The sequence below is a fragment of the Stomoxys calcitrans genome, chromosome 4, assembly GCF_963082655.1.
Source record: "Stomoxys calcitrans chromosome 4, idStoCalc2.1, whole genome shotgun sequence".
Classification (NCBI taxonomy): Eukaryota; Metazoa; Arthropoda; class Insecta; order Diptera; family Muscidae; genus Stomoxys; species Stomoxys calcitrans.
The window spans coordinates 122349002-122375052 of record NC_081555.1 but is presented as its reverse complement, the minus strand read 5'-3'; the positions used below and the strand labels follow the sequence as shown (position 1 = coordinate 122375052).

General features: G+C 33.5%; 1 protein-coding gene and 1 long non-coding RNA gene across 13 annotated transcripts in view; one reads left to right on the top strand and one right to left on the bottom strand.

Moving 5' to 3' along the window:
* Positions 1 to 26051, bottom strand: part of LOC106092358 (uncharacterized) — a 324230-nt gene that overhangs the window by 39612 nt on the left and 258567 nt on the right. The window contains exon 7 of the long non-coding RNA XR_009398190.1: positions 651 to 691. This is a non-coding gene — a long non-coding RNA (uncharacterized LOC106092358). The remainder of the gene's footprint in view (positions 1 to 650; positions 692 to 26051) is intronic.
* LOC106095970 (voltage-dependent calcium channel type A subunit alpha-1) overlaps positions 1 to 26051 on the top strand; it is a 296916-nt gene that overhangs the window by 193948 nt on the left and 76917 nt on the right. For 11 of the 12 annotated variants that reach the window (XM_013263455.2, XM_059368089.1, XM_059368092.1 and 8 more), the window contains one exon: positions 1495 to 1578. In XM_013263455.2, coding sequence (XP_013118909.1) covers positions 1495 to 1578 — 84 coding nt within the window. Of the gene's footprint in view, positions 1 to 1494; positions 1579 to 2996; positions 3003 to 26051 lie in introns of all 12 variants that reach the window. The other variant, XM_059368096.1, reaches the window with a different exon arrangement.

The window sequence follows — 26051 nt, the reverse complement described above, 5'->3', positions numbered from 1 at the left end:
CGGTTAAAATCGGTTCATAACCTGATGCAGCTCCCACATAAACCAATCTCCCGATAATAATTGTTGAACCTATAGAGGACGAAATTCTTATCCGAATTGGATGAAATTCGGTACAACGACTTCTCCTAAGATCTTCAAAATGCGTGCAAATATGGTCTGTATCGGTCTATAACCTTATGTAGTTCCCATATGAACCAATCACCCGATATTACTTCTTGAGCCCCTATAGTGCGCGATTTTTATCCGAATTGACTGAAATACTACACAGTAATTTCTACTTTGGTCGCCCTAAAGAGGGCTCAATTCTTATCTGATGTTTTTTTAACTATGTACAACGACTTCTTCTATGGCCACCAATATGCGTTCAAATATGGTGGAGGGCATATAAGATTCATGGTGGAGGGCATATAAGATTCGGCCTGCGGGAACTTAGCACGGATTCACTTGTTACTTCTTTTTTAAAACAACAGATTTTGCTAGTTGAAATAGCAGACGGAAATTTTTGCTCAGGCATCAGAACTATGTTTGCTGATACAGTAGCCATGTTGGCTTTCCCATTTGCAACAGCAAACGTTTTTGTTATTTTAAATGAAAACTTTGTTGTGTATGTAGAAAAATTCCCTTCAAATCAAATACAATATTTTACTCACCCTTGGGATGTAACAGCCATTTGAAAATATGATGTTTTATCCTGCAATAAGAGAAAGAAAAGTTCATGATAAGTAATACGAATGCTTGACAAAACTATTAAAAATTGATTAGCATAGGTTAATAGTGACTGTCTTTAATCGGACTCAAATAGACAACCTTTGACTATTCCTGCAGCAACATTGAAATTACTCTTGCACTGTTAAGCCGTAAATGCTATCCACTTCATATACAACACAATTCTTTTGCAATTATTGGTATGCACAGCTTACAAGCATAGTCATACACTACACTAGATAATGCTTTCTAAATATTAACCAATTAAAAACTAATCTAAATTAGATATGATTTCCTTATTTTTAGTTTACATTATGTTTTTTTTTGTTCTTTTAGAGCATTTAAGCAAAATCCAAAAACTGGTCCTTTAAAAATAAAATTCCTTCTTTTTTTTATTAAATTTAGATTCCTCTCTGCATAAACCTAAACTTGAATTTTATTTTGTAGTTTCATGATGCACCGCCCAAACACAATGAAATTAGAATCATCCTAAATCTGATCTTAACATTTTTCTTCTCTCTGGAAACTGTAATGAAATTGATAGCATTTGGTCTAAAGGTAGGTGAAGGGCTAAACACAACAAATATTTTAATACTAAGAGAAAGCTGAACTAAATGCTTCCTAAGACGTAAGATAAGTTTTGCAGCTTTTTCAGGAGGGCACATTGAAATTTCAGCAATGGCTTTATAAAATTGAGTTCCCAGAACAAATAAAATCGTTTCTTTAATATAGTTTTAACTAATGAATTCATTTACTTTAATTTTCCTTTAATTATGTCTTTTTCTCTAGAACTTCTTTAAAGATCCCTGGAACATCTTTGATCTGATCACCGTCTTGGGCAGTATAGTCGATGCATTATGGATGGAATTTGGGGTAAATATTGCTCATATTCTCATATCACTACCATATGAATATGCTGTGGCAAAACATGTTTGCATAAACTTAGGTTTTTGTTTGAGATCTCAAACAAAAAGCAATTTTGAGAAGATAAAAGAACAAAAGAAGTGAAAACAGTTAAGAATTCTACACTATAACACAAAAGATGAGTTAAATTATGTTGCTTTTAAAGATATAACTTTCGTTTATATATATATATATAATATTTATTACACGAAAACAGTTTTGCTTAAAACAAAGTATTTCATCATTATTTGAAAAGTTGAACATGGCCAAATATTTTGAAATGTATTTGTGTTTGTTGAGGGTTCTTTCATATATACATATCTCTATATGCATAACTATATAAATAACATACACCAGTTTTCTTTGAGAGATGATTATGATGATGATGATAATGACAACAACAACAAAAAAAATGCATTATAAATATTTTAACAGAGCTTTAGCTTAATTTTTTTCTAAGAATTTGAATAGGATTTCTTTCACATATTGCAAATATATAAACATTAATAATATATCGAACATATACATAGGCATACATTACATATACATATATCTTTTTAAAAATAATTATAAATATGTTTAATTAAAGATTAAAAATATTTAAATGGATTTCTATACACCTGTTAATGAACAAAGATTTATTACTGTTACATATCAGACAGCAGTCTTCTATAAATTATTGAGACTTTATATATATATATACATATCTTTATATATGCTCATTTTTATCATAAGCCATTTTTGAATATTATTAATCTCATATATTTCTTTTTTTAATTTTCCTTTTTTTCATAAATTATTATGTGTGTACGATTGAAAAAATTTTGACCAAACCAAAAATACGATAATGGGGTCTGAATATCGAAAACCAAAAAAAAAAAAAATCTGATAAAATATATGCAAATACCAAAACACAAAAAAAAATGAACACCAACACCACCTCAAAACCAACCAACCAACGACACCCTGTAAAAACACTCATGAACACTACAATCTCTTCACCGCCACTGTCACTTCCACACCTTTTCTCCACCAACTACTACCAACCACCACCCGCGACACCACATGAACTATAAACAACTATTTCCAATCTTCCATATATGAAATTTGCCAATTTGACTTGTTGACAATACAAAATTCCGAAAATATCCGATCCGCCCTCATCTCCAACACCAACCTCTCTAAACGATCATCAAAAATTTTGATTGTTAATCGCCATACATGAAACGAATCAAAATTTTTCTCTTCTACAACATGTAAATTTATCAAAATTCATCATCAACTACAACTACAACAACAATAACAAAACGAACACCAACAACAAAATCTCATCACCACCTCCACCACAAAAATCTTTCTTTGAACAAAACTCTCAACTACAACAACAGCACGATGTAAGTACAAAATTCACACAAATTTTATGCATAAAAAAAATTTTTGAAAAAGAAACTACCAAAAAAACACTTTTTCTCGTTTACCTATTGCTCCTTCTATATTTCGAGCTATCTCGGCCTAAAAAATTTCTCGCTATCAAACTCGCTCTATACTCATATCCATTAACTTCTTAACTTGTATACCAGTCGATCAATGTCTGTATTGAATGTCATCCTAATTTGTGCATTTAGTTTGTCCATCACTTTTAGTTGTTCTCCACTAACTCCCAATTATTTGTGTATGCCTCGCTATGGAAACGAAGAAGTTTTCGAAAATTTCAATGAATTAGTTTATAATTTTTGTCACTCCAATTTTGTATACGACCTGGAAATTGATGTTAAAATCCTTAAGGAAGAAAGCAACAATTAAATGTTTAGTTTTAATGTTACTTTTATTATTCAAAAAACAAAATCATGTATATTTTTATATAATTTTTTTGATAACTAAAGAATTTGTGAGAATTTATTTTGTATGGAAATATTAGAATGGCTTCAATAGCAAATATCTCAAAGGAAAAATTAGCCAATATGTTATCATAGAAGCATTCTGATTGTTAACAAATAATAATCCCTACATTGTGCAATCTAAACCGCCTTTTATTGTTCAATACTGAGTTAGACCCCCATAGCGCAGAGGTTAGCATGTCCGACTATGAAGAAAATTTCAGAGATGTTTATCCCCTCCTAATGCTGACAACATTTGTGGGTAACTATACTTCTCCCCAAAGAGTTATCGCCCTATTGCATGCCGTTCAGAGAAGGCTATAAAAAGGAGGTCTAATATCATTGAGCTTAAACTCGTATCGAACAGCCCTCATTGATATGTGAGAAGTTTGCCGCTGTTCCTTAATGGAATTTTCATGGGCAAATTTGCGTACTGACTTAATATTAAACAGTACCTAGATGTGAACCGTATCAACTACCAAAACACAGTATTCTAATGCAAATACATGAACCGTGCTGCATGCAGCAATGTTTTTAAATAGCCCTTTTACAGATGAGTTGCCACTTTACTCTCTTTAGAACAAAGGCTTGAAAGTTAATATTGCAGAGTTTGCAGAGACCACAAACCTAACCTAAGCTTTTTCTTCTAGAGTGAGAACTTTTCTGCGATGTTCCTATCTATAAAAATTACCTTTATATCCTTCCACCGTTAAGGAATATAAGACATGCCTTTACTATCGGACACAGCTCATAGTTCGCTTGGCGGTACATTATAAGGACATGGCCATTTAATGGATACGGAATTTTTGATTCAAGAACCAATTTTCTTAACAATCCCCGACGAATCTTAGTTTTAGTGACATTCTTTATGTTGCGCCATGTTGTTCGTTGGAGAATTTTTCTCTTCACACATTGTCTATTGGATAATGTACACATGTTCTTCAACTTCTGAATGTACCCTACCATAATAGGTGCGAAGACTAAGTTCTTCCATAGCTTAGAGGCTTCGTATCTATCTTCTTTGGAGCTGCAGAATGTCTTCCAGCATTTACTTTGAGTCTTTACTGAGCTCGGCCTGTATCTTCTTTACTCAGCCTTATAGATGTAGTGGCTTTCGCCACCACATTACACAGTTTCCAATTCTATCTTCTTCGGAGCTACAGAATGTCTTCCAGCATTTACTTTGAGTCTTTACTGACCAGTATTTTACTGGCCTGTATTTTCTTTACTCAGCCATATAGATGTCCAAGCCCTGTGGTGGCTTTCGCCACACATAACACAGTTTCCACTTCCTTTTTAAGTCGACTTATTCACTAACAGAATTCTACAACAGTGGTTGCATATAACCGCTTATGATCTCTTTCCTTGACGTTCCATGAGACTCATGGGTTAAACTCTAATCCATTTTAGATTAATCCTTGAAGTCGTCTATTGCACCTACTTGTTATTATTATTATATGAGAGTTTTACTATCTTTTCTCTTGAAAATGGGGAGTTTTTGTACCCTTTCCCTCGGGGAGTGTAGTATTCTTACCCTTTATATGTGAAAAGGGTAGGTATCTTACCCTTTACCTTGGGGAAGGGTAGGTCTCTTACCCTTTACCTTGGGGGAATGATAGGTCTCTTACCCTAGAATAGTTTTATGATCTCTTTAGGGAAGAGTAAATTTCTTCTTCTCTTTAGGATGGGTAGTTTTCTTATCCTTTCCCTTAGGGAAGGGTAAATCTCTTTCCCCTTCTCTTGGAGCATGGTAGTTTTCGTACACTTTCTCTTAGGGAAGGTTAGTTATTATTCTTTCCCTTGGAGATTAGAAGTTTTCTTATTCGTTCCCTTGGGAAAGTGTAGTTTTCTTAACCTTTCCCCTGGGGAGGAGAAGTTTTCCTACCCTTTTTCTTGGGAAGGGAGAGTGTTCTTAGCCCTTATCCAAGGGAAGGACAGTTTTCTTATCCTTTCTTACCGGTATCCTTGGGAAGGCGCAGTTTTCTTATGCTTTCTTTTGCGAAAGGTAGTTTTTATCCGTTGTTTTGTGAAAATGTAGTTTTCTTACCCTTCTTCTGGAGAAATTGTAGTTTTCTAACCCTTTCATTTGAGATAGGGTAGTTTTCTCACTCTTTATATTGGGAAAGAGAAGTTTTCTTGCACTTTCATTTCTGAAAGGGATAGTTTTCTTACCCTTTCTATTGAGGAAGGAACTTTTTTACCTTTTCTTTTAAGGATGGGTAGTTTTCTTACACTTTCATTCGAGAAAGGGGTTGTTTTTTTACCCTTTATTTTGAGGAAGGGTAGTTTTCTTACATTTTCTTTTGATAAAGGGTTGTTTTCTTACCCATTATTTTGAGGAAGGTTATTTTTCTTACCCTTTCTTTTGATAAAGGGTTGTTTTCTTACACTTTTACCTTGGGGAAGGGGTGCTTTTTACCCTTTCCCTTGTGAAAAGGTAGTTTTCTTAGCCCTTACCTTGGGGAATGGTTTGCTTATCCTTTCTCTTGTGGAGGTGTAGTTTTCTTACCCATTCTCTTATGGAGGGATAGTTTTCTTGCCCATTCTTAGCATTTACCCTTTTCCTTTGCGGAAGTGTAGTTGTCTTATCCTTTCCTTTGTGGAAGGGTAGTTTTCCTCTCCATTCTCTTGTGGAAGAGTAACTTTTTTAATTTTTCTCTTGGGTAAGGGTAGTTTTCTTACCCTTTTTTTGGGAAAGGTTTGTTTTTTACTCTTCTACTTTGGGAGAGGGTGGTTTTTACCTTTACTTGGGGGAATGGTAGTTTTCTTATCCTTACTTAGAGAAAGGATAGTTTTCTTACCATTTCTTTTGGGAAAGGGTTGCCTTCTTACTCCTTTACTTAGGGGAAGAGTTGTTTTCTAACGCGTTTACTTTGCTACTAGCCCTTACCTAGACGAAAAGTAATTGGGTAACGATTGTCTTCTTACGCTTTCCTTTGGGGAAAGGTAGTTTTATTATACTTTCCCTTGGGAAACAGTATTTTTATTACCCTTTTCCTTGGAAAAGAATAGTTTTATTACCCTTTCAAAGAAATAGTTTTCTAACCTTTTCTCTTTTTTTTTGTCCTGTCCCTTTCCCTTGGGGAAATCCTGTTTTCTTACCCTTTCCATTGAGTAAAGTTAGTTTTGTTAACCATTCCCTTGTGGAGAGGTAGTTTTCGTACCATTTCCCTCGAGAAAATGTGGTTTTCTTACTATTTTCCTTACTGGAGGGAACTTTGTTTTCTTACACTTTCCTTTGAGAAAATTTAATTTTCTTCCTATTCCCATGAGTAAAGTCATTTCCATTGAGAAAATGTAGTTTTCCTACCCTTCTCCAGGAGGGAAGTTAGTTTTCTTGCGCTTTCCTTTGAGGAAGGGCAATTTTCTTAACTTTTCCCTTGGGGAAGGTTTATTTTCTTACCTTACACCTTTTTGTTGGGGAAGGGTAGTTTTCTTATCTTTTCCCTTGGAAAAGGTAGTTTTTTACCCTTTCCCTTGGAAAGGGCAGATTTCTTACCCTTTTCCTTGGAAAAGGGTAGGTTTCCTATGTAGTTTTCTTACCCTTTCCCTTGAGAATGGGTTTTTTCATTCATATGGCTACCTTGACAGACATTTTTTAAGCCAATTTATTTAAGCATATTTTAAATAACCTTGTAGTGAATATCTGTCACATTGGGAATGTTATTGAATATTTCAATTCATTTTCAGTTATTTTCCTCAATTATCTCAGCATTAATCTATTCCTTGAAGACAAGATACATCGTCATCTATTTGATTTCTGATTCCCTATATGTTACACAGTAGTAAGGGTGGTATTAGACCATATGTATTATACGTATGAAAGATTTAATATGAAAATTGGCTTTTGGCAGGAATATGCAAATTCCAGCCCTTATTTCTTCGAACATACAAGTGAATAAGCGAAATTACAACGCATATGGAAATAAATGCCGATTAAGCTGCAATTACACTATTAGCCATGTTACATGCAATTTCAAAAATATAAATATGGTGGTATTATACCATATGTATAATACGTATGAAACATTAAATTTGAAAATTGGATTTTGGAATAAATATGCAACATTTTCGCTTAAATCGAGGTTTTATGTCATTGAACATACATGTTAACACATGTCTGTAAAAAAGTACAATAAATAGGAGAGTACATGCCTTTTAGAGTGTGCTCTATTCGTGTTTGACGTAAATAAGACAAGGCTTATGAAAACAGTAAGTGGCAGTTGATATGGCATGTCTGGTCGTATAGTATCAGCTTTAGATCGCGCTCCATTTGACATGAGGATACAGAAAGTGACAGGTCATTTGACAAATACATGTCGTGTAATAGCACCTTAAGTGAGGTACTGACTACGTTTAGCTGGACCTGAAATATTGCATTCTAGCAAGAGTTTTATCATTCCGAAATTAAATACTCGGCACTATAGACTTGTTGGAAATTTCCTCTCCTCCATAAATAGATTCCAGCAGGCATTTTCTAGCAAATGTATATTAAAATTCTCACAAATTCAGCAATTTTTCTTTATGTTTTTTTTCAAATTAAATCTTACATTAAAACACAAGCACCTTGCCTACTCTGACATAATCATCATCAACATATTCGTATATCGCATATACATACAAACATTAAAACACAAATACTAACATTTTACATTTAACCAAAACATTAAACCAATACCAACAAAGAAAATCAACAGAAATCCAAAAGGAAACACCAATTGATAAACACATTCAGACAATTGAGAAAACCAAAAACTCTTTTAGAAGGTCTAAATGTTGAGTTTCTTTAAAAAAAAACCAAAACAAACAACTATAATTATCGATTATTTCTACTTAACTTGGAATGCTCTTTTTTCAGTACAGTTATTAAAAAAAAAAACTATTGTTTTTCAACCAGTAGTAAATTATTTAAAATATAAAAAAACATATTAACAAAATTTAAAACAAACAAAAAAAGAGAAAAAACGAGAAAAAATGTAAACCCATCTAAAAGATAAATTTTTAGTTTTTATTATTACTACATTTTAGTTGTTATATCTTAGTTTTATTATTTTTGATTTTATACAATAATTTTTGTTTATTTAAATCTTATGTATTGTTTTATATTTTTTTATACCATTATTTATCTCTAAGAACACTGTTTACCACTACTAAACTATTTAACACCAAGTTTCTTGTTTTTCTTTTCCTGTTTAATTTGTGTTGAAATAAAAAAAAAAACAAAAACAACAACACCCACCTTAAAACAATCTAACACCACCACCACCAATACCACCACCATGAATACCAACCACTTCCACTACCCAACAACAATTTGACACTGTTCTACAATTAAAAAAAAAATAAACAAAATGAAAATGTTTCTCAACTGCAACTATTACAAACTATTTACCAAAATGTTCGTTAACAACCCTTATATGAACTTACAATTTTTTTCCTCTAAATGTTAAACTCGAAATCGTTTAAATATGTTTTGGCAATCTTTTGAAATCCAAATCAAAAAAACAAAACAAAAACCAACACTCATCGTTACCCGAAACACTTCATTGAATGTTACACTGAACCAAACCAACTACAAAACAAACAAAAAATCAAATCAAACCAAACCAAAAACTCTGGCAAATATTCATCATCTATCTGTCTGTTTGAAACACCAACTACACCACTACCTACAACATCTACAACAATTGATACGAAAATGCAACAACAACAATGAACAAACCCAAATGCCTGCAAATGAAAAAAAAAACACAAATTTCGAAATCGAATGAATGGCTTTGACAAACCAAAAAAAAAAAACATCCTGTAATACCACAACCAAAAACCACCAAACAACCACACATCATTCCTTGAAACAAAAACCAAAACAAAACTATTGAACCAAAAAACAACCACAAACTTAAAAAACACCAGCAAACTCCTCCAGTTATAGAATACCATTACACCTACAACCACTATATCAGTTCCAATCACACCGCAAGGCAATTTACAGTCCATATCGATCATCAGCAAACTTTAACTGTAAGTAAAAAACAACTAATTACCAATGAATCTATTGAATTTTAATTAATAAACTATCAAAAAAAGTACCCAAACTATTTTTGATTGAGTAAACGAAAAAAAAAAGAAAAAAAAACATACCAAGTAAATAATGTAAAATTTGAAATCACCAGAGAAATTAGGTATCATCTGAGATTTCATCTAATCTTTATTCCTAATTAGTTGCATTTGAAGAAAACTTCTTTTTCTTTGGCTTTGGAAGTTTTGTGTTTTTCACATTTCTTTTAGTTTGAATAACACATCTATTGTTTGGCAAATATCCAATGAGAAATAAAACAACACCTCTGCCCCTGTTTGAAAATCTCTTTGCAATTTTTGTAATGGCTTTCTTTCTTCACACATTCTAACTACCACCACCTTACTATCTATTATCTCTCACTTTATCTATTTATCCCCATGGAAAGTTAACCACTGCAATCACTTTCTGGAAATTGAAAAAATTAATTATACTAAAGCATATTGTTTGACTCTCTCTATCCCACAATGGTTTCTTTAATCTAAAATCCACACATATTTTGAAATTGGTTTGAAACAAACCACAAAATGTTTGTCTTTAATCTCAAAATAAAAGCACCTTTTATAATTTCCCCAGCAATGTAGCTAAGATTTGCATTCTTCTTTTGACTTCTTATCGAAATGATGGCATGTTTGGTATTAAATAAGCGATTTTTTTTAACTCACTTCTCTCCCGTATTTGCTAATCCCACCGAAAAGTAATCTTAAGCTGAACCAATGTAAATGTTCTCTTATGCGCCCTTTAACACACTTGCAATGAAGTATGAATTAAAATAAACAACACACACACACTCCTATTATTATCAATTAATAAACACTTGTCACTTTTTAACGTATATAAATACACTTTAATTATATTAAATTTTTTTAATGTATAATTTTCTATTAAAACAATTTTAATTTTGTATTATATAACTTTCTTTTTTCTTTGAATTTTTCCTTTAAAGTTTTTTTTTGTTAAATTATTAAAGAAATAATAATATTATTAATGAGAATAATATTAAATGATGGGTTAACATAACAATGATGAAATGAATATACATACATATATGATGAATTCTAGTGAAAGAGTGTAAATCGTTGATCTGTTTTAGTGTAGTAGTTGTAAAGTGCCACAAAACATGAAAATAGTTTCAAAAACTAATCTATGTCAATTGGAAACAAAAAAAAAAAAATTACAAGCTATGTGAACATAAAGGTGGATTTAGTTTTAAGTGCGAAACCTTGCCTCAAAATGCCATGATATCGTGTCTTAAGTCTTTTATTCTTTTTACAAGTTGTTCGAGTTCGTGTCTTAAGTCTTACCCTATTTTTACAAGTATTTCGGGTTCGTGTCCTAAGTCTTGAGTTCAATTTTCTTAAAAAAATCTAAAGTTTGTCATATCGTAAGTCATATGTTAGGTTAGGTTGAAAAGAAAATGCGGTTATTAATCCACCTAATGCCACTATGGACTCACGCCCAAGCCAGTAATCGGCTGGTTGTGCACTCAAAATACTAACAAGCGTGTTAAGTTCGGCCGGGCCGAATATTATATACCCCCCATCATGGATGGCATTTGTCAAGTTCTTTGTCAGGTATCTCTTCATAGGCAAACCAAGGATAATGGGAAAGAATTGCTGTTGGTTTTAAAACGATTCAAATTATATTAGGCACGTATGTTGAAGGACATAGCTGAAACCATTGTACAAAATGTCGAATCCAAAGAACGGTTTATATGGAAGCTATATCAGCTAAAGAAGCTATTCACGTATGTTACTAGTTAAAGAGACAGTTACTGTGCAAAGTTTCAGTCAAATCGGTGAAGAATTACGCCTTCTAAAGGCTCAGGAGTAAAATCAGGAGATCGGGATATGGGAGGTACATTAGCTTATTAACCGATTCAAACCATATTTGGCACGTATAGGATCATAGGATCAAAGAAAAAGTCGCTGTGCAAAATTTCAATCAAATGGAGCTGTAAATGAGATTTCTAGAAGCTCGAGAAGTGGCAGAGTTTATATGGCAGCTGCATCAGGTTATACACCGATTTAAACCATACTTGGCACAGATGTTGGAAATCATAACAAAATGCAACACACAAAATTTAAGCCACATCTAACAAGAATTGCGCCCTTTAGAAGCTCAAGAAGTCAAGACCCAAGATCGGTTTTGATGGAAGCTATGTCAATACATGGAACTATTTGGCCCATTTACAGTCCCAACCAATTTACACTGAGAGGAAGTATTGGTGCAAAATTTCAAGGGCCTAGCCTTACACAGATGGACAGACGGACGGACATGGCTAGATCATCTTAAAATGTCATGACGATCAAGGTCCTAGATGAATATTTCGAGGTGTTATAAACGAAATGGCGAAATAAGTATACTCCCATCCTATGATGGGCTGTATAAAAATTAACCTGGAAAATAATTATTAATCAGGAATTCCATGTGTCTAACAAAATCCCTTATTGTTTTTCATTCCACACCCCTAAGGCGGTTCAAGTCTGGTACAGTGTCAAATCCTAAGTGCCGGTATCTGTTGGCTGCAAATCCAGGACAATAACATGAGAAATAATCTAACGTCCCATCATCTTCCGCACATGCCCTACCCATCCCTGACACTTGCCGCACCTATTCTGCATAAGTGAGCTCGAAGTTCTATTTGTCCCGCTATGATACCGAAAGCTATATTGATCTTCCTTTCAGTAACAGACTTGTATTCTTACGATCCGTATCGTATTTTCGTCATCCTATCGGATTTTCGTCATGCTATCGGATTTTCGTCATCCTATGGACTGTTTTGCTAATCTATGGTGTTATATACGGGTTTTTCGGCCACACCCACAACTCAGAATGTGTCGGCCACAACGGTTTATGTTTAACCAAGTTTATTGAAGGCAGGCAGTCTTCTGGCCTTCAGTGCCAAATCGTCTGCTCTTTCATCCTACAATGGGAAACTTCTCACATCAGTGTTGTCCGTTCAATTTTGAGATCAATGATAAGGGGGGATTCGCACCTAGTCCTTCTGCGTCATAGGTGGACATACAAACATTTGCGCTACGTGGCTTGCTTCGTAACATAGTCGTCCCGGTTTTTATTACCTGTTGGCCAGTATACTGTCCATAAAGGTGTTTACACCCGACGTCCTCCCGTCAACATCACAGCACCTGACGCATTCAGTGATTGGCCGGATCAGCGCCTGCAGAACCGCATTATGGCCACAAACTCGATCTCAGCCCCTGGGTTCTCAATGAACACCTCTGGCCCAATGTGTCCTCTAGCATTGATACATCCGCGTAGAATGAATTTTCAGATAGCAATACCAGGGTAAATAATGGTCTAATTGAACTCCCGTAGAAACAGTGGTCTATCCTCGAAACCAGACACATTTCGGGCCTATGGGCCTTATAAATAAAACCCAACATCTGTGTGCCTTCTCGGGACTTTCCCGAATGTAACACTTCGAATTCAGTTTCCTATCTGAGACCACTCCAGAGTATTTGGCCTTGTCAGTTATCCTGGTCTAAGGATTCCTCGCTCCTCTCATTGTTAAAATCTCACTAGATATCAATGCATACTGCCGATATATACGTCATGGCATCGACACATTGTTTTAATTTATTCACAACCTCGTCCAGTGAAGTCTTCATCTACCTTCCTTTGATATAGACATGCTGAATGTATTTGAACGAATCGCTGGATGTCCTACTCTTTATTAGGGTATCCAGAATACGTTCCATGGCTTTAAGTAGAAAGGATGTGAGTCTTATAGGTCTATAGGTCTTTGGTTCCGAAAAATTTGCATCCCAAACTAGAACACTGACAAGAGGACTGGATTGTCTTGGGAGAATCGAGCACAAAAGGTAATTGACTGTCTTCAACTCCTCCATGTCATTGCGCAACCTAAAGAAGTTTGCCTACACTGCATCCGAAGCGATGCCTAGGAGCTAATGTTATAATGACCTTTACTCAACACTTCAATATCAATAGCAGTCTGATATCAGACTTCTCAGCTCAGCATAAGCGACGTCTCGTTTCGCGAAATAATCGACCACAGACCATTCACCAAGCTGTAACTCACAGCATAAGATCCAGGCTGTTATCGTCCGCCCTACCAAGAAGCTCGCATAGGGCAGGGTTCACTGATACTGTAGCACGACGTCGGGGCCTCTGTGCATCCGTCCAATTTAGACCCAACCTGAGTTTGTGGTCATTAAAAATCTAGGTTTACTATGGAGAAGGCGTTTGAACATTCCGATAAGACTCAAAAACAGTTGAACCGATTTGCATGATATTTTCAGAGATGGTAGACTTTTGCCACCCGGTGAAAGTAGGGCAATTTATATCGTGATATATGCGAGAGAGCGGACCCACTCCCTAACACCAATTTTCAAAAATCCCAAATCTCGGAGATAGGTGCATTTTTATGGTAACCCAACACAACAAAATTTATATAAAACCTTGGGGTCAAATAATCTTGGAGGACGCCCTACTCCTATAACCCAGCCAAACGGACATGTTTACCGATTGAAACGAAATAGGTTAGGTTTAAGTGGCAGTCTGCCATCAGATTTAAGTGTTGTGTACGAATTTGAAATATAAATTTGGCACTGTTGTTAATGATCTAACCAAAACACTTTATGCAAAATTTCAGCCAAAATCGGACAATATTTGCGCCCTCCAGTGGCTCAAAAAGTCAATAACCGATATCGGTTTATTTATGAACTATATCAGGTTATAACCCCTTTGGACCATACTTAGCACAGTTGTTGGAAGTAAAAATAAAATAACTGGCCGTCCAAATTGGATGAGAATTGCGCTCAAGAAGTCTAGATCCAAGATCAGTTTATATGGCAGCTATGTCGAAACATGGACCGATATAGCCCATTTACAATCCCAACCGACTCACACTAATATCAAGAATATTTATACTATGTTGGGCCTCAGATCAATATTACGTATACTCCCCCATGTTATAAAATTTGACAAGTAAAAGCGTGCTAAGTTCGGTTGGGCCGAATCTTGTAAACCTTCCACCATGTATCGTATTTGTCAAGTTCATTTGACGTTTATCTTTACAGGTAGAAACTAAAACCGGAAAATAAAAAAAAATTCCCTATGCATCTTTTTTATGCCTGGATAAAAGTTGCGATATATAAAGGCTCATGAAGTGTAATAAGGAGATCGGTTTATATGTGAGCTGTATAAGGTTTTATACCGATTCAAATCATACTTGGTACATCTGTTGGATGTCATAGGAAAATTCATCGTACACAATTTCAGTCAAATCGGATAAGAACTACGCCCTGTAGAAACAAAGACGCATATTCCGGAGATCGGTTTATACGGGGGCTATATCAGGTTTTAGACTTATTCAAACTATACATAACCCTTATATTGGAGAAAAAGTCATCGTGCTAAATTTCAGATGAATTAGATAAGAATATCGCTTGCTATAGGTTCAAGAAGTCTATTCGGTAGATCGGTTTAAGACTGACTAGAACCATACGTACCTTATCTGTTGAAGGTTATAGAAAAAGTCATCAAGCAAAACTTCAATCAATTCGGATAAGAATTGGGGCTCAAACAGTATAATCTGCGGATCGGTTTAAATAGGACCTATATTTAAACGTGGAATGATTTTGAACAATCCCAACCAACCCACATTAATTAAAAGTATTTTGCAAAATTTCAGGCTCTTAGCTATACGCCTTCAAAAATTATAAACTTTTGACAAACGGGCGGACATATATGGCTAGATCGACTTAAAATGTCATGACCATCAAGAATATGTATACATTAGGGGGTCTTAGGCGAATATCACGAGGTGTTACAAACGAAATGGCGAAATAAGTATATTCCCAACCTATGGTGGAGGGTATAAAAAGTCTTCTTTAATACTATATATTTTGAGACTTACTTTGTCTATATAATTTTTACAATTAACGCTTTTTCCACATGGCAAAAAATTACTCCACCTTCTAATGTTCATATAGCTAATTTAGTATTGCATCAAAACTATGTATGATCGATGTTTATTGAAAGTCTAAGATTATTATATTCTATATATTCATGGCAATTTACACAATTCATTTTTTCCAAAAAGCTAGAACAAAAACGCATGGCCGTCTTCACGATATTATCTAAGGGAATGAAACTAAAAAGAAATATGCTAACTTAAAATAAATAAAAGAAATATACTAAATAAAAATAAAACTAAAAATATTACATTTTCATATCTTATCTCATGACTCTTATAATACATATCGTGAAGTCCGCCTTAAACAAATTAAAGCAAGAAATATGGATATTTATACACTAGTTTCTGTGTGTAAATATGAACTAATGGTAAAATCATAAAACGAAAACATTCATCTTTCCCCAGCAATACTACTTTTTTCATTCATATACTCTATGTGTGTGTGTGTGTGCGTGTACCTAAAATCTAGTTTTGGAAGAGTAAATAAATGCTTACATTACCACATAACCAAACAACATTTGAACACTTTTGAAGCATTTAGAACAGACAACATACACTGAGAAAAAAATTTTATAACCAAAAAAAAAAAAAAAACAAAAAACAACCACAACACTTAACAAGAACGTATTTTATGCTAACGTGGAAACATAACAGACAAACCAAAGTTGTACCATACCCTAGCTGTATTATAATATTAAACCAAAAAAAAAATAATCAAATCCAAATCAAGAAACAAAATTGCTAGTTGATCGAACCAAATGCTATTTGAAATTTTTAGTCAATTTCCATTTTACAGATTTACTACAGTCATGTTGTTGTATTACTTAAAAACAAAATGTTGCTGCTTGTTCGTTATTAATGAGAATCCACCACCCACAAAAACCAATATTACCTACAACCGTTCAATGTATTTTGTTTGACCTACGAAACCAAAGGCTTTTCAGTATGATAATTAACAAAGAAAACCAAAAACAAAGTATTCCAATTATTTCCTTTTTGTTTTATTTAAACGATTTGTTTTATGATTTGCCTATTGTTGTTTACAGAATAAAATCTTAAACCTGCTACAGCGAATTAAAAAAAAATCTTTAAACAAACCTAGTTTATTATGTTTTAACAGAAAGAGAAACCCCCCAACAACAATACCAACTTTTTTTTTTGAAACCTATTGACTTGAATTAAAAACTTAAAAATTTTCTATGTCTTTTTCTTTCTTCTACTTTTTTGTCTAAAACGTAAACGTTATGGTAAATCTATTCAATATCATTTTCAAAACGATTACTACTGAACACCGGCAACATCTTGAACGAAATTTCCCAAAATCAAACCAACTCAAAAAAAAAAAAATACATACATATATATATATATATATATATGAAAAACAATTTCCTGAAACCATAAATCTTCTGGGGCTGTGTGCGTATGGCAACTTGACTTAAAACGTTCAAAATAAACAACAACAACTACTACTACACCCAATCAATAACAACGTTCCGAAAATCTGAAACTGAATCTGAAATCTAATGTGAATGATTGTGTTGTTCTTTTGACATTCAAAACTGAAAACCAAAAATGCATTGTGTTTCCTTTATTCTCAAAATGCTGACAAAACCGTCCAACAACATATTGACGAAACAATCTATCCGCAAACAAAAAAACTATTCACCCAACTTCAATAATAAAAATTATGAAAATTAACTTTCAATCAATCAAACAATCAATCAATATCTATCGATCATCCTAACAACAACAATAACTCACTACTATCACAACCACCACCACCTACTACAACTACTATAACAACTACTATTTATACCAACCAACCACCTCCACCACCAACAACTTTTACTACTACCAATATATTTACCACTTCTATCCGAAAAATCACCATTTGAAATGCCAACAAAATGGTAAAAATTTACATCAAATTTGCATCTTTTCCAAAACATATAAAAATGAATCAAAACTTTTCCACACTACAACATCCAATTTGCAATGAAAAAAAAAACAAAAACAACAACATTATGAAATCAAAATTCAAAAATTAAAAAAAAAAAATTCTTTTATCACACTCAGGATGTAAGTACTGGTAGTCGAATCTCTTTGTATATAACCAACAAAATTTAATCAAAAACCCATATACTCGTATATTCCAAATTCAATATTTTCTTCAAATTGCTTTTCTGTGTTAATTTTTGTTTTTGAAAGAATATAATTGGATCTGTTCGCTTAAAGCATTTGAAATCTCTCTTTTTACGATATATATATACATAATATTATCATTTTAATTTAACTTCCATTGTTAGTTATTTTCTTTCTCTACTAAGTTCATGAACAGATCTGCGCATTTCTGCTGCGGCTTCTTTAATTCTCTCTAGTTCCTCCTAAATGTAGTTGGATTTGCTATATAATTTTTTTTTAAAACATTTTACAAAAGATTTTTTTAATAGTTCTCTCATTTAGCTCCTGCTAGCTAACTTCTCTAGAGTAGTGCCACGTAGTAACGAAATTGAAACCAAGGTTGAAATTTCTTTAAAGAACTCATGAAAACACACAGAATTTTATATTAGAGGTTAAACAAGATACTGAAAAGATATTCCTTAAATAATACTAACATTTATAATTTTTGTATATGAAATATACACATTAAAGTTTAACGCTTGGTTGGTCTTTCTACAAGATATAATGTTGAATGTCAACCAATAGTTCAATGTTGAATATTTCATTCAAATTGTGAAATCTGTGGAATAAGTTTGAATTCCAAATTCTGTTCAATAAAACTTATTTCGCATTGCGAAAATATGTACATGTAAAAAGAACATAAGTGGTGTTTAATTTTTGTTTATTAACATTCAACTTATTGACATCTGGACAAATTGAAGTTTTGTCCTTAACTATTTACATGAATTTAAATCTAAAAACTGAATTTCCTAACGTCTCCTATTGTGAATTAATTAAAACATTTACTTGAATTTCCCTGCCACATAAGCTAAGTAGCAATAGAATAAGCACTTAGGTTTTAAGTACTAAAAGACAACTATCTTCCAAAGACAATTCAAGTTTAAGCTCTCATTGAGCTTAAACTTGAATCGGACTGCACTCATTGATATGTGAGAATTTTGCCCCTGTTCCTTAGTGGAATGTTCATGGGCATAGGACAACTATCTTCCAAAGACTTCACTATTCCAGTCGTAATCCTGTTGATATTGTCGTCAATGTCTTCTATACTCGTATAATCTAAATTATCTTTCCCAAGTCTTCTTCTGATGAGTTTTCCGAATTTTGTCCAATTGATTTTCAACTTATTACAGAAGATTATAGGGTTAGGCGCTAGCCGCGCTTTTCTAAAGCTAAGGTAGCGATAGACTGAGAAGGAGTGTTCCATGGAGACCCTTCAATTCTGATCCTCATCGAATAGATTTTCCGAACATATTGTTATATCTAAAACCTTATCCCTAATCCTATTTACAAAGGTTACGGTGTTTCCAATATTAAGTGTTATTAGGTCGTTAGTATTCTGGAATTTTGCCAGGAATTGGCCCCGCTTATTAATGTTGGTACTGTCCCGCGGAATGTGGTGAGAGTTCGCATCGCACCCTATTAGTAACTAATTTTCTGTCTGTTTTGTTTTCCTCACTAGCCGTTGCAGTAGTACTCAGTACGTAGTACCCATCATTCATATTCGTTATCTGCAAAATCGTTAATCTCTAGGTCTCACCAGATAAAAAGGATAAATAAAAGTTGAAAAGGCCATATCTGTCTTCAAGCTTAAAACCATAATGTCCTCTATGGGATAGTATGCAACACCATTTGCAAATGCAACTAAAACTTCCATACTCACTGGGACAAACTTTATCAAAAGTGATGTATTAAAATCAGACACTCCTGAAAAGTTTGTATACCATGATAATAAGATAATACCATGAAAAGAAGAAGAAACGTTTCATTCAAGAATTAACATAGAATTTCTCAAAACCCAACAGTTGGCAAATGTTCCAAGTTAAACAATTATTCGAAAATGTCTTACTTGTAAAGACAATAAGAACTACTTATTTCATTACTTCTGTAACTGCAATAAACTTAATTGCATGAATTGATACAAAAAATTTTAAAGCAAAATGTAAAACAATCTCTCTTCAGGTAGTTTTAGGTCTTAAACCCAAAACCTTGCTTCGTTTATACGTTTGTCCAGTTAACAAACCTTCTGGAATAAGTTTTGATGAAATATCTATCAATAATAGTAGTAATGCTACTAATCAATATGAAACTATTCGCTTAATCTAATGGTAATGGTGATTTCATATAATCTACAATATAATACATACAAGATCTCAAATTACTAGCTGTTAAAATACAGATCTTGAAAAAGGTCTTTCCTTAGTTCCAACCATTTCGAATTCTGTGTGTTTTCATAGCCACTTTACAAGAGTGCAACAACCTTTTTTTGAATTCAATTATAACTCTTACATTAAAATTTTTTTCTTTGTCCTGTTTTCCACAACAAAACATGGGTGGGTTTGCTTTAATGAGATATGCCCTCTTCATTGGTTTAGTCCTAGAAGCTCTGCTGACCTCCTTAGAGTCTTGATATATCTGTCGATCAATACTAAAATCCATCACCAATTTAGTTTCTCTATCATACAAATGCCTATCATTAAAATTAAGTAAAGATTAATTATATATTTTAATTTTGGATCATGCCTTTTTTTAATATTTTACTCTACCTAGTAAACATAGTATAATATCACCTGATCTGCAATATATCTACCCTATATATTCTCTACTACAATTCTATATATATACAATATTCTTGTGATATACACCTAGAGTTAAGTAAAAGTGTACTAAAAATGATATACGATGCTAAATCCAATTGAAGTACATTTCTCAAGTTCTTCAAGTGGTAACCGATAATAAAGCTGTGAGGCCACACTGCGAGGCGGTATACGTCATATCATTAGTAGGCATCTGACGTTACACCATGCAATTATCGTCGGAAAGCTGCTGATGCGTAAAATATTTTGGTCATTTCTTAAATAAAGAAGATTTTTAATACCATTTTAAATTGAATGCGATGGTTTAGTTCCAATAGCTAAGCATTCATTACATTTACGATCAAATTAGATGGTATTAAAATTCCAGATAGAGAGATTAGTTATATCCCACTTGTTATTATTTATTGATGGTGTATTTTAGTGATAATTTAAAATTTTTGTTCCTCTTATGAACTAAATCGTATAACAAATTACTTTAGTTTTCTAATGATTGGCTTAAGAAAATGGGAAAATTTAGAGACGTTGATAGGTATACAGTGAATTGTTTGTGTATTACTAAAATTTAGAAATGATATTGAACAACTATAAAGATGACAAATAAATAAAGTCAAACATTTAGTAATGAAAAATGACTTTCAACGCCAGCGTCAGTTACTCATTTATTTGAAAAAATTATAGTTAAAAAAAAAATTAATATTTAATATAAAAAACGGGTATATAATTACCAGCTTTCGTCTATACTATGAATAACAAATTAAATAAAAATAAAAACAATTTAACAAAGTATAATATAGAAACCAATTTTAAATTAACCTGTAAGAAAAGACTAAAGTCGACCGCAGGCGACTATAAAATACCCTAAACCACCGATTCTACCTACTACTTCTAATGAATAAAACCTATGTCTAAACCTTGTCAGAATTTAATTTTGTATACTTATTTAAATATCGAATAGAACAGCAAGACACAATAGAACCCAAATTCTGACAACCGCAGATTTAAAGGCGGATATCGCCTAAAAATATATATGGGAGCTACATAAAAATTGGGACCGATATTGATGAAATTTTGCAAGCACATTGGGACGTCAAATAGAACACCTTATGCTGTAAAGATTGGACCAAGATTGAGATAACTACGGCCTTATAACTGTTAATCGTGCGATACAAAGATATTCGAGCTATATACATATCTGAGTCTATGGTGATGCATTTTTGCACATATGCTAAGAGCGATAACAAAACAATCCATTAAATATTTTGTGCAGATCGGTTGAAAACTTTAGCTACTACGGCCTTATAAGTGCAAATCGGGCGATACATATATAAGAAGCTACAATATATCTACATTCAAAACGATTTTGATTAAACTAAGCATATATGTTAAAATCAATAACAAATCAATCCGTACCAATTTTTGTGCAGATCGGTTCAAAACTGTAGTTACAATGGCCTTATAAGTGCAAATCGTGCGATATATATGTATATATGGGAGCTATATCTAGTCTAAACCGATTTGTACCAAAGTAAGTAGCGTTAGTCCCTGGGCCACAAAAATGGCACGTGCAAAATTTCGTGACGATTAAACTTCAAACACGACCTGTACCTTGATTACAAAAATACATGAACTCTCAGTTGGACGGATGGGGACCGCTAAATCGAATCAGAAAATGATTCTGAGTCGATCAGCATACTTATCAGTGGGTGTAGCTCTTCTCCTTCTTAGCGTTGCAAACAAATGCACAAAGTTGTAATACCCTTTACCACAGTGGTGGTGTAGTGTATAAAAATGGTTAATAATAAATTCCTACGCTAAACGCGTGGGTTCGAACCCTGCCGAGAACATTAGAAAAAATTTTAAGGAATGGTTAGCCCTTTCTGGCGACATTTGTTAGGTACTTTGCCATGTAAAAACTTCTCCTCAAAGAGGTCTCGCACTGCGGCACGCCATTTGAACTCGGCTATAAAGAAGAGGCTCCTTATCATTCCACTAAATATTAAAACATTACCCTGGCATTGGTAACCTGAGCAACCTGAGTGCAACATAAGGACCATACAACAGGTTCAGAGAACATGTTGTCTTGACGTAGGCGGAGCGATGAGGATCACGCGCACTAGGGCACTGCAGACTATTCTATCATGTTACGCAGATGGATCAAAGCTAGAGGCCAGAGTGGGCCTGGGGGTCTACATTAAGAACCCAGGGACTGTGATCTGTTTGATAATACGGAACCGCAGGCGGAGATCCGGGCGATCACGGAATGCGTGAGGTGGTGTGGAGCTAACGTGAGGACGTCGAGTGTGAACATCTTTACGGACAGTAAAATAACCATCAGGGCAATAACAACCAGGAAGGTAAGGCCACGAACAGTCTTGCAGTGTAAGAAGGAGATTAACGCCTTCTCTGAGGATGGCACAATCCGCATCGTTTGGGTGCCAGGCGATAACGGAGTAAGGGGAATGAAAGGGTAGACGTTTTGGCATTGAAAAAGTTAAAGTTAAAAGTTTCATCTCGCCCAAAAAAATGGAATTTTTTGAACATTTTCGTGCGTAACTTTTACAACTTTCGACGTGGATTACCACAACAACAGTGAACTACATTAAATTGTTGGCGATGAAACTCCATCAAGGGTCAGCGTTTATAGATAGTATCGGTGAATTCAACCGAGGACGTAGTTCACTCCAAGACGAATTTCGTGAAAGTTTTCCAAAATCAGTTGTTGTTCCAAAAACCATTGATGCTGGGCAACAACTAGAATGGCAAGATCATCATGTGACCTATCGTGAGATTGAAACACCCTAGGCATTAGTGGGACCAGCATACATTCAATATTGCATGAACATTTGACCGTCAAAAAAATTTGTTCTCGTTGGAACCCACACAATTTGTCAATTTGCTCAAAAAAGGCTCGTGTCGATTGGTCGAAAGAAATGCTCCAAAAATACGAAACAACTGCATTTTTGAGCACTGAAAACTTTGATTTGCTGAGTCACCCGCCGTAAAGTCCTAACTTTGGACCGAATGACTTCTTTTTATTCCAATGCGTAAAAACAAAATCAGAGGTCAACGTTTTTCGATACCTGAAGAAGCGATTGGTGCACCTGAAGAAGCAGTTGATGCATGGAGATACCTCAATCAGAGCGGCCAAATTGCTTTGACAATTGGTTCAAACGCATGAAAAAGTGGAATATTAAAAAAAAAAAGCAATAAAGCGATTCTCGATGATTAATATTTGTTCTTGTGTTCTCTAATCCCGAAATATAAAAGGCATCTCTCATAAGAAGGAAGTCAGCATCGCTTTTGGTATCATAACGGGACACATAGGACTACGAGCTCACTTATGCAAAATTCGTGCGGCAAGTGATAGCATGTGTAGGGCACGTGGGGAAGATGATGAAACGTTGGAGCATTTCCTATGTCATTACCCTGCTTTCGCGGCTGAAAGACATTGGTACTTAGATGGAGACACAATAACAGACACGATCCAACTTAGGTTAGTGCCGATTATTCGCTTAGGTGTATGTCCATAGTGGCATGGGGGGGGGGGCTGTGTTTATTCCTAGGGACTGTGTTTATTCCTAGGCTCTGACACTTAGGATCATCACACTAAAATTTCCCACTCTTGCGGTTCTCATAGACAAGAAAGACAGAAATGGGGAATGGAGACAGATAATTATCTAGAAATTCATTTGGAAAGTATAGAAAAAAAAAAACACAATGCAGAAGAGTGGATTCTTCTAAATACGTTTAATTTAAAATTATTTGCGGCAAATTGTATAACAGTCGCAGGTTTACAGAAAACGTAGCAGAATTAAGCAAAAAGTAGTAAAAAATTGTAAACTTCATAAGGTCGAAAAAAAGTTATTTGACTCCTAATAGGTCAGAAATTCCGACGTTAGTCGCACAACGGTAAATCTGCATACAAAGATAGCTAGTACACTTTTAATGTATAAATTTTAAAAGGTGTACCAGAGCGAATCAGCATACACAATTGTTAAATCATTGAAAAATTTTTAAAACAAAATAAACAAATAAAAATAAAAATTAAAAGAATAACAAAGAATGCAAATATGTATTAATATAACGTATAAAAATTTACAATAACTGTCAAGTTCAACTATAATTATTTGAACCTTTCCGACACTTCTGATACTATAAAATTTAAGTTTTCAAATAAAACACAGTTTTGAAGAATTATTGCTAAAATGCTGAGTTTCAGAAATGTAAGAAATAGAGCCTTTTAAGAATCGTTTCTGAGCATATCTTAGAAAGACTTATCACTAATGCCGTTGTTTAAAAATTAAATCTCGTATATGAATCTTTGAAACGGCAGTAGACCATATTAATCACTAACACCATTATCTAGTATGGATGTGCTGAGGAAATAACCACAAACAATTCACTGTATGCAACAAAAGCGTTTAGTTATCATTTAAGTATATAATTTTAAACAAAAATTGGCATAAATTGTAAATTAGTGTATAAAGAAAGTGTTACATTTTATGTTTTCTCTAAGCAATTGTTTTGGTTCTCAATATATTTTTCGTTGAATTGTTTATTTTAATTAATCCTTAGTTATGACAAACATTAGTTGAGAAAGTCTTGCATTGGCCCTACATATATTTTTAATTTGGATCTGAATTTTGAAGCTTAATTGTAATTTGTGATCTTTTGTAACTTTTTTTTGAAAATACTAACCCCAACTTTAATTCTCTGTGACTGTTGCTCCTCTGTAAAACTAACCTAACTTCTTCCTTGCTCTCGCTCTCTGTCTCTCTCTCTCTCTCTGTCACCACTAATTTCTATGCTAAATTATTGAATTGCAAATGGCAGAAGTAATATTGAAATCAATCCTCTACCTATCCAATTACAAACTACTACTACTTCTTCTACTATTTCTAATACTACCACTATATTAATTGTAAATTAATTCCCCTTCCCCGAAGAAATACCAAATTTTTGTTCTTCGAAAATTTCTTAACTTTATATACCCGTAAAATGATTAACCTTTGATTCCTTGAAATTTTTCCCTCATATAGAATCCCATTGTACAAAACCAAAGTTCCTCTGACTAGTCCTTGTTGAATTTTCCTCCCATTTTGTTTAATACTTTTGATTTTGGTTATGATGATGAAAATACCTTATTGTTTATTTTTTTTTTTTTTTTTTTGAAGACAAAAGCAAATCGCTGTAATTGGTGTAATGTAATTTTAGTAAAAATTTATTCTATAAACTAAGATTTGAGAATCAGCAAACTTAACTTTTTTTCTTTGATGAACAAAATTGTCTTATGATTTATTTTCCTGGTTTGTGCTAAAGTTTTTCAAAAAGAGTTTGATAAAATTTTGCAATACCCTTTGTTTATTTTTACCTCGCCCCGCCCTCAGGAAACCAAATTATAAATTTAACCAATTGTATACTTTTTTCTTAACTTCTTGTGTTATGCCTTAATTAGTCAAAAAAAAATTAAGTATAGTAAAAGCTATTGAACCGAATCCAAAATTCAAACCAACATTTTTCTTATCAAAATCTTTAACTAACAGTATTACTATTTTTTGAGACGATTTTCTTTTAATGTAAAAAAATCCAACAACATTTTAACACTTGCAAGAAAATATCAAAAAAAAAAAAAACAACACAAAAAAATAAATAACAACAGCTACAAAAGAACACTTTGACATAACTAAAATCGGCTAATTATTTGAATTCTTGTTTCCTTTTCCTTTTTCTTCTTCATTCATTTTTCTACAAAT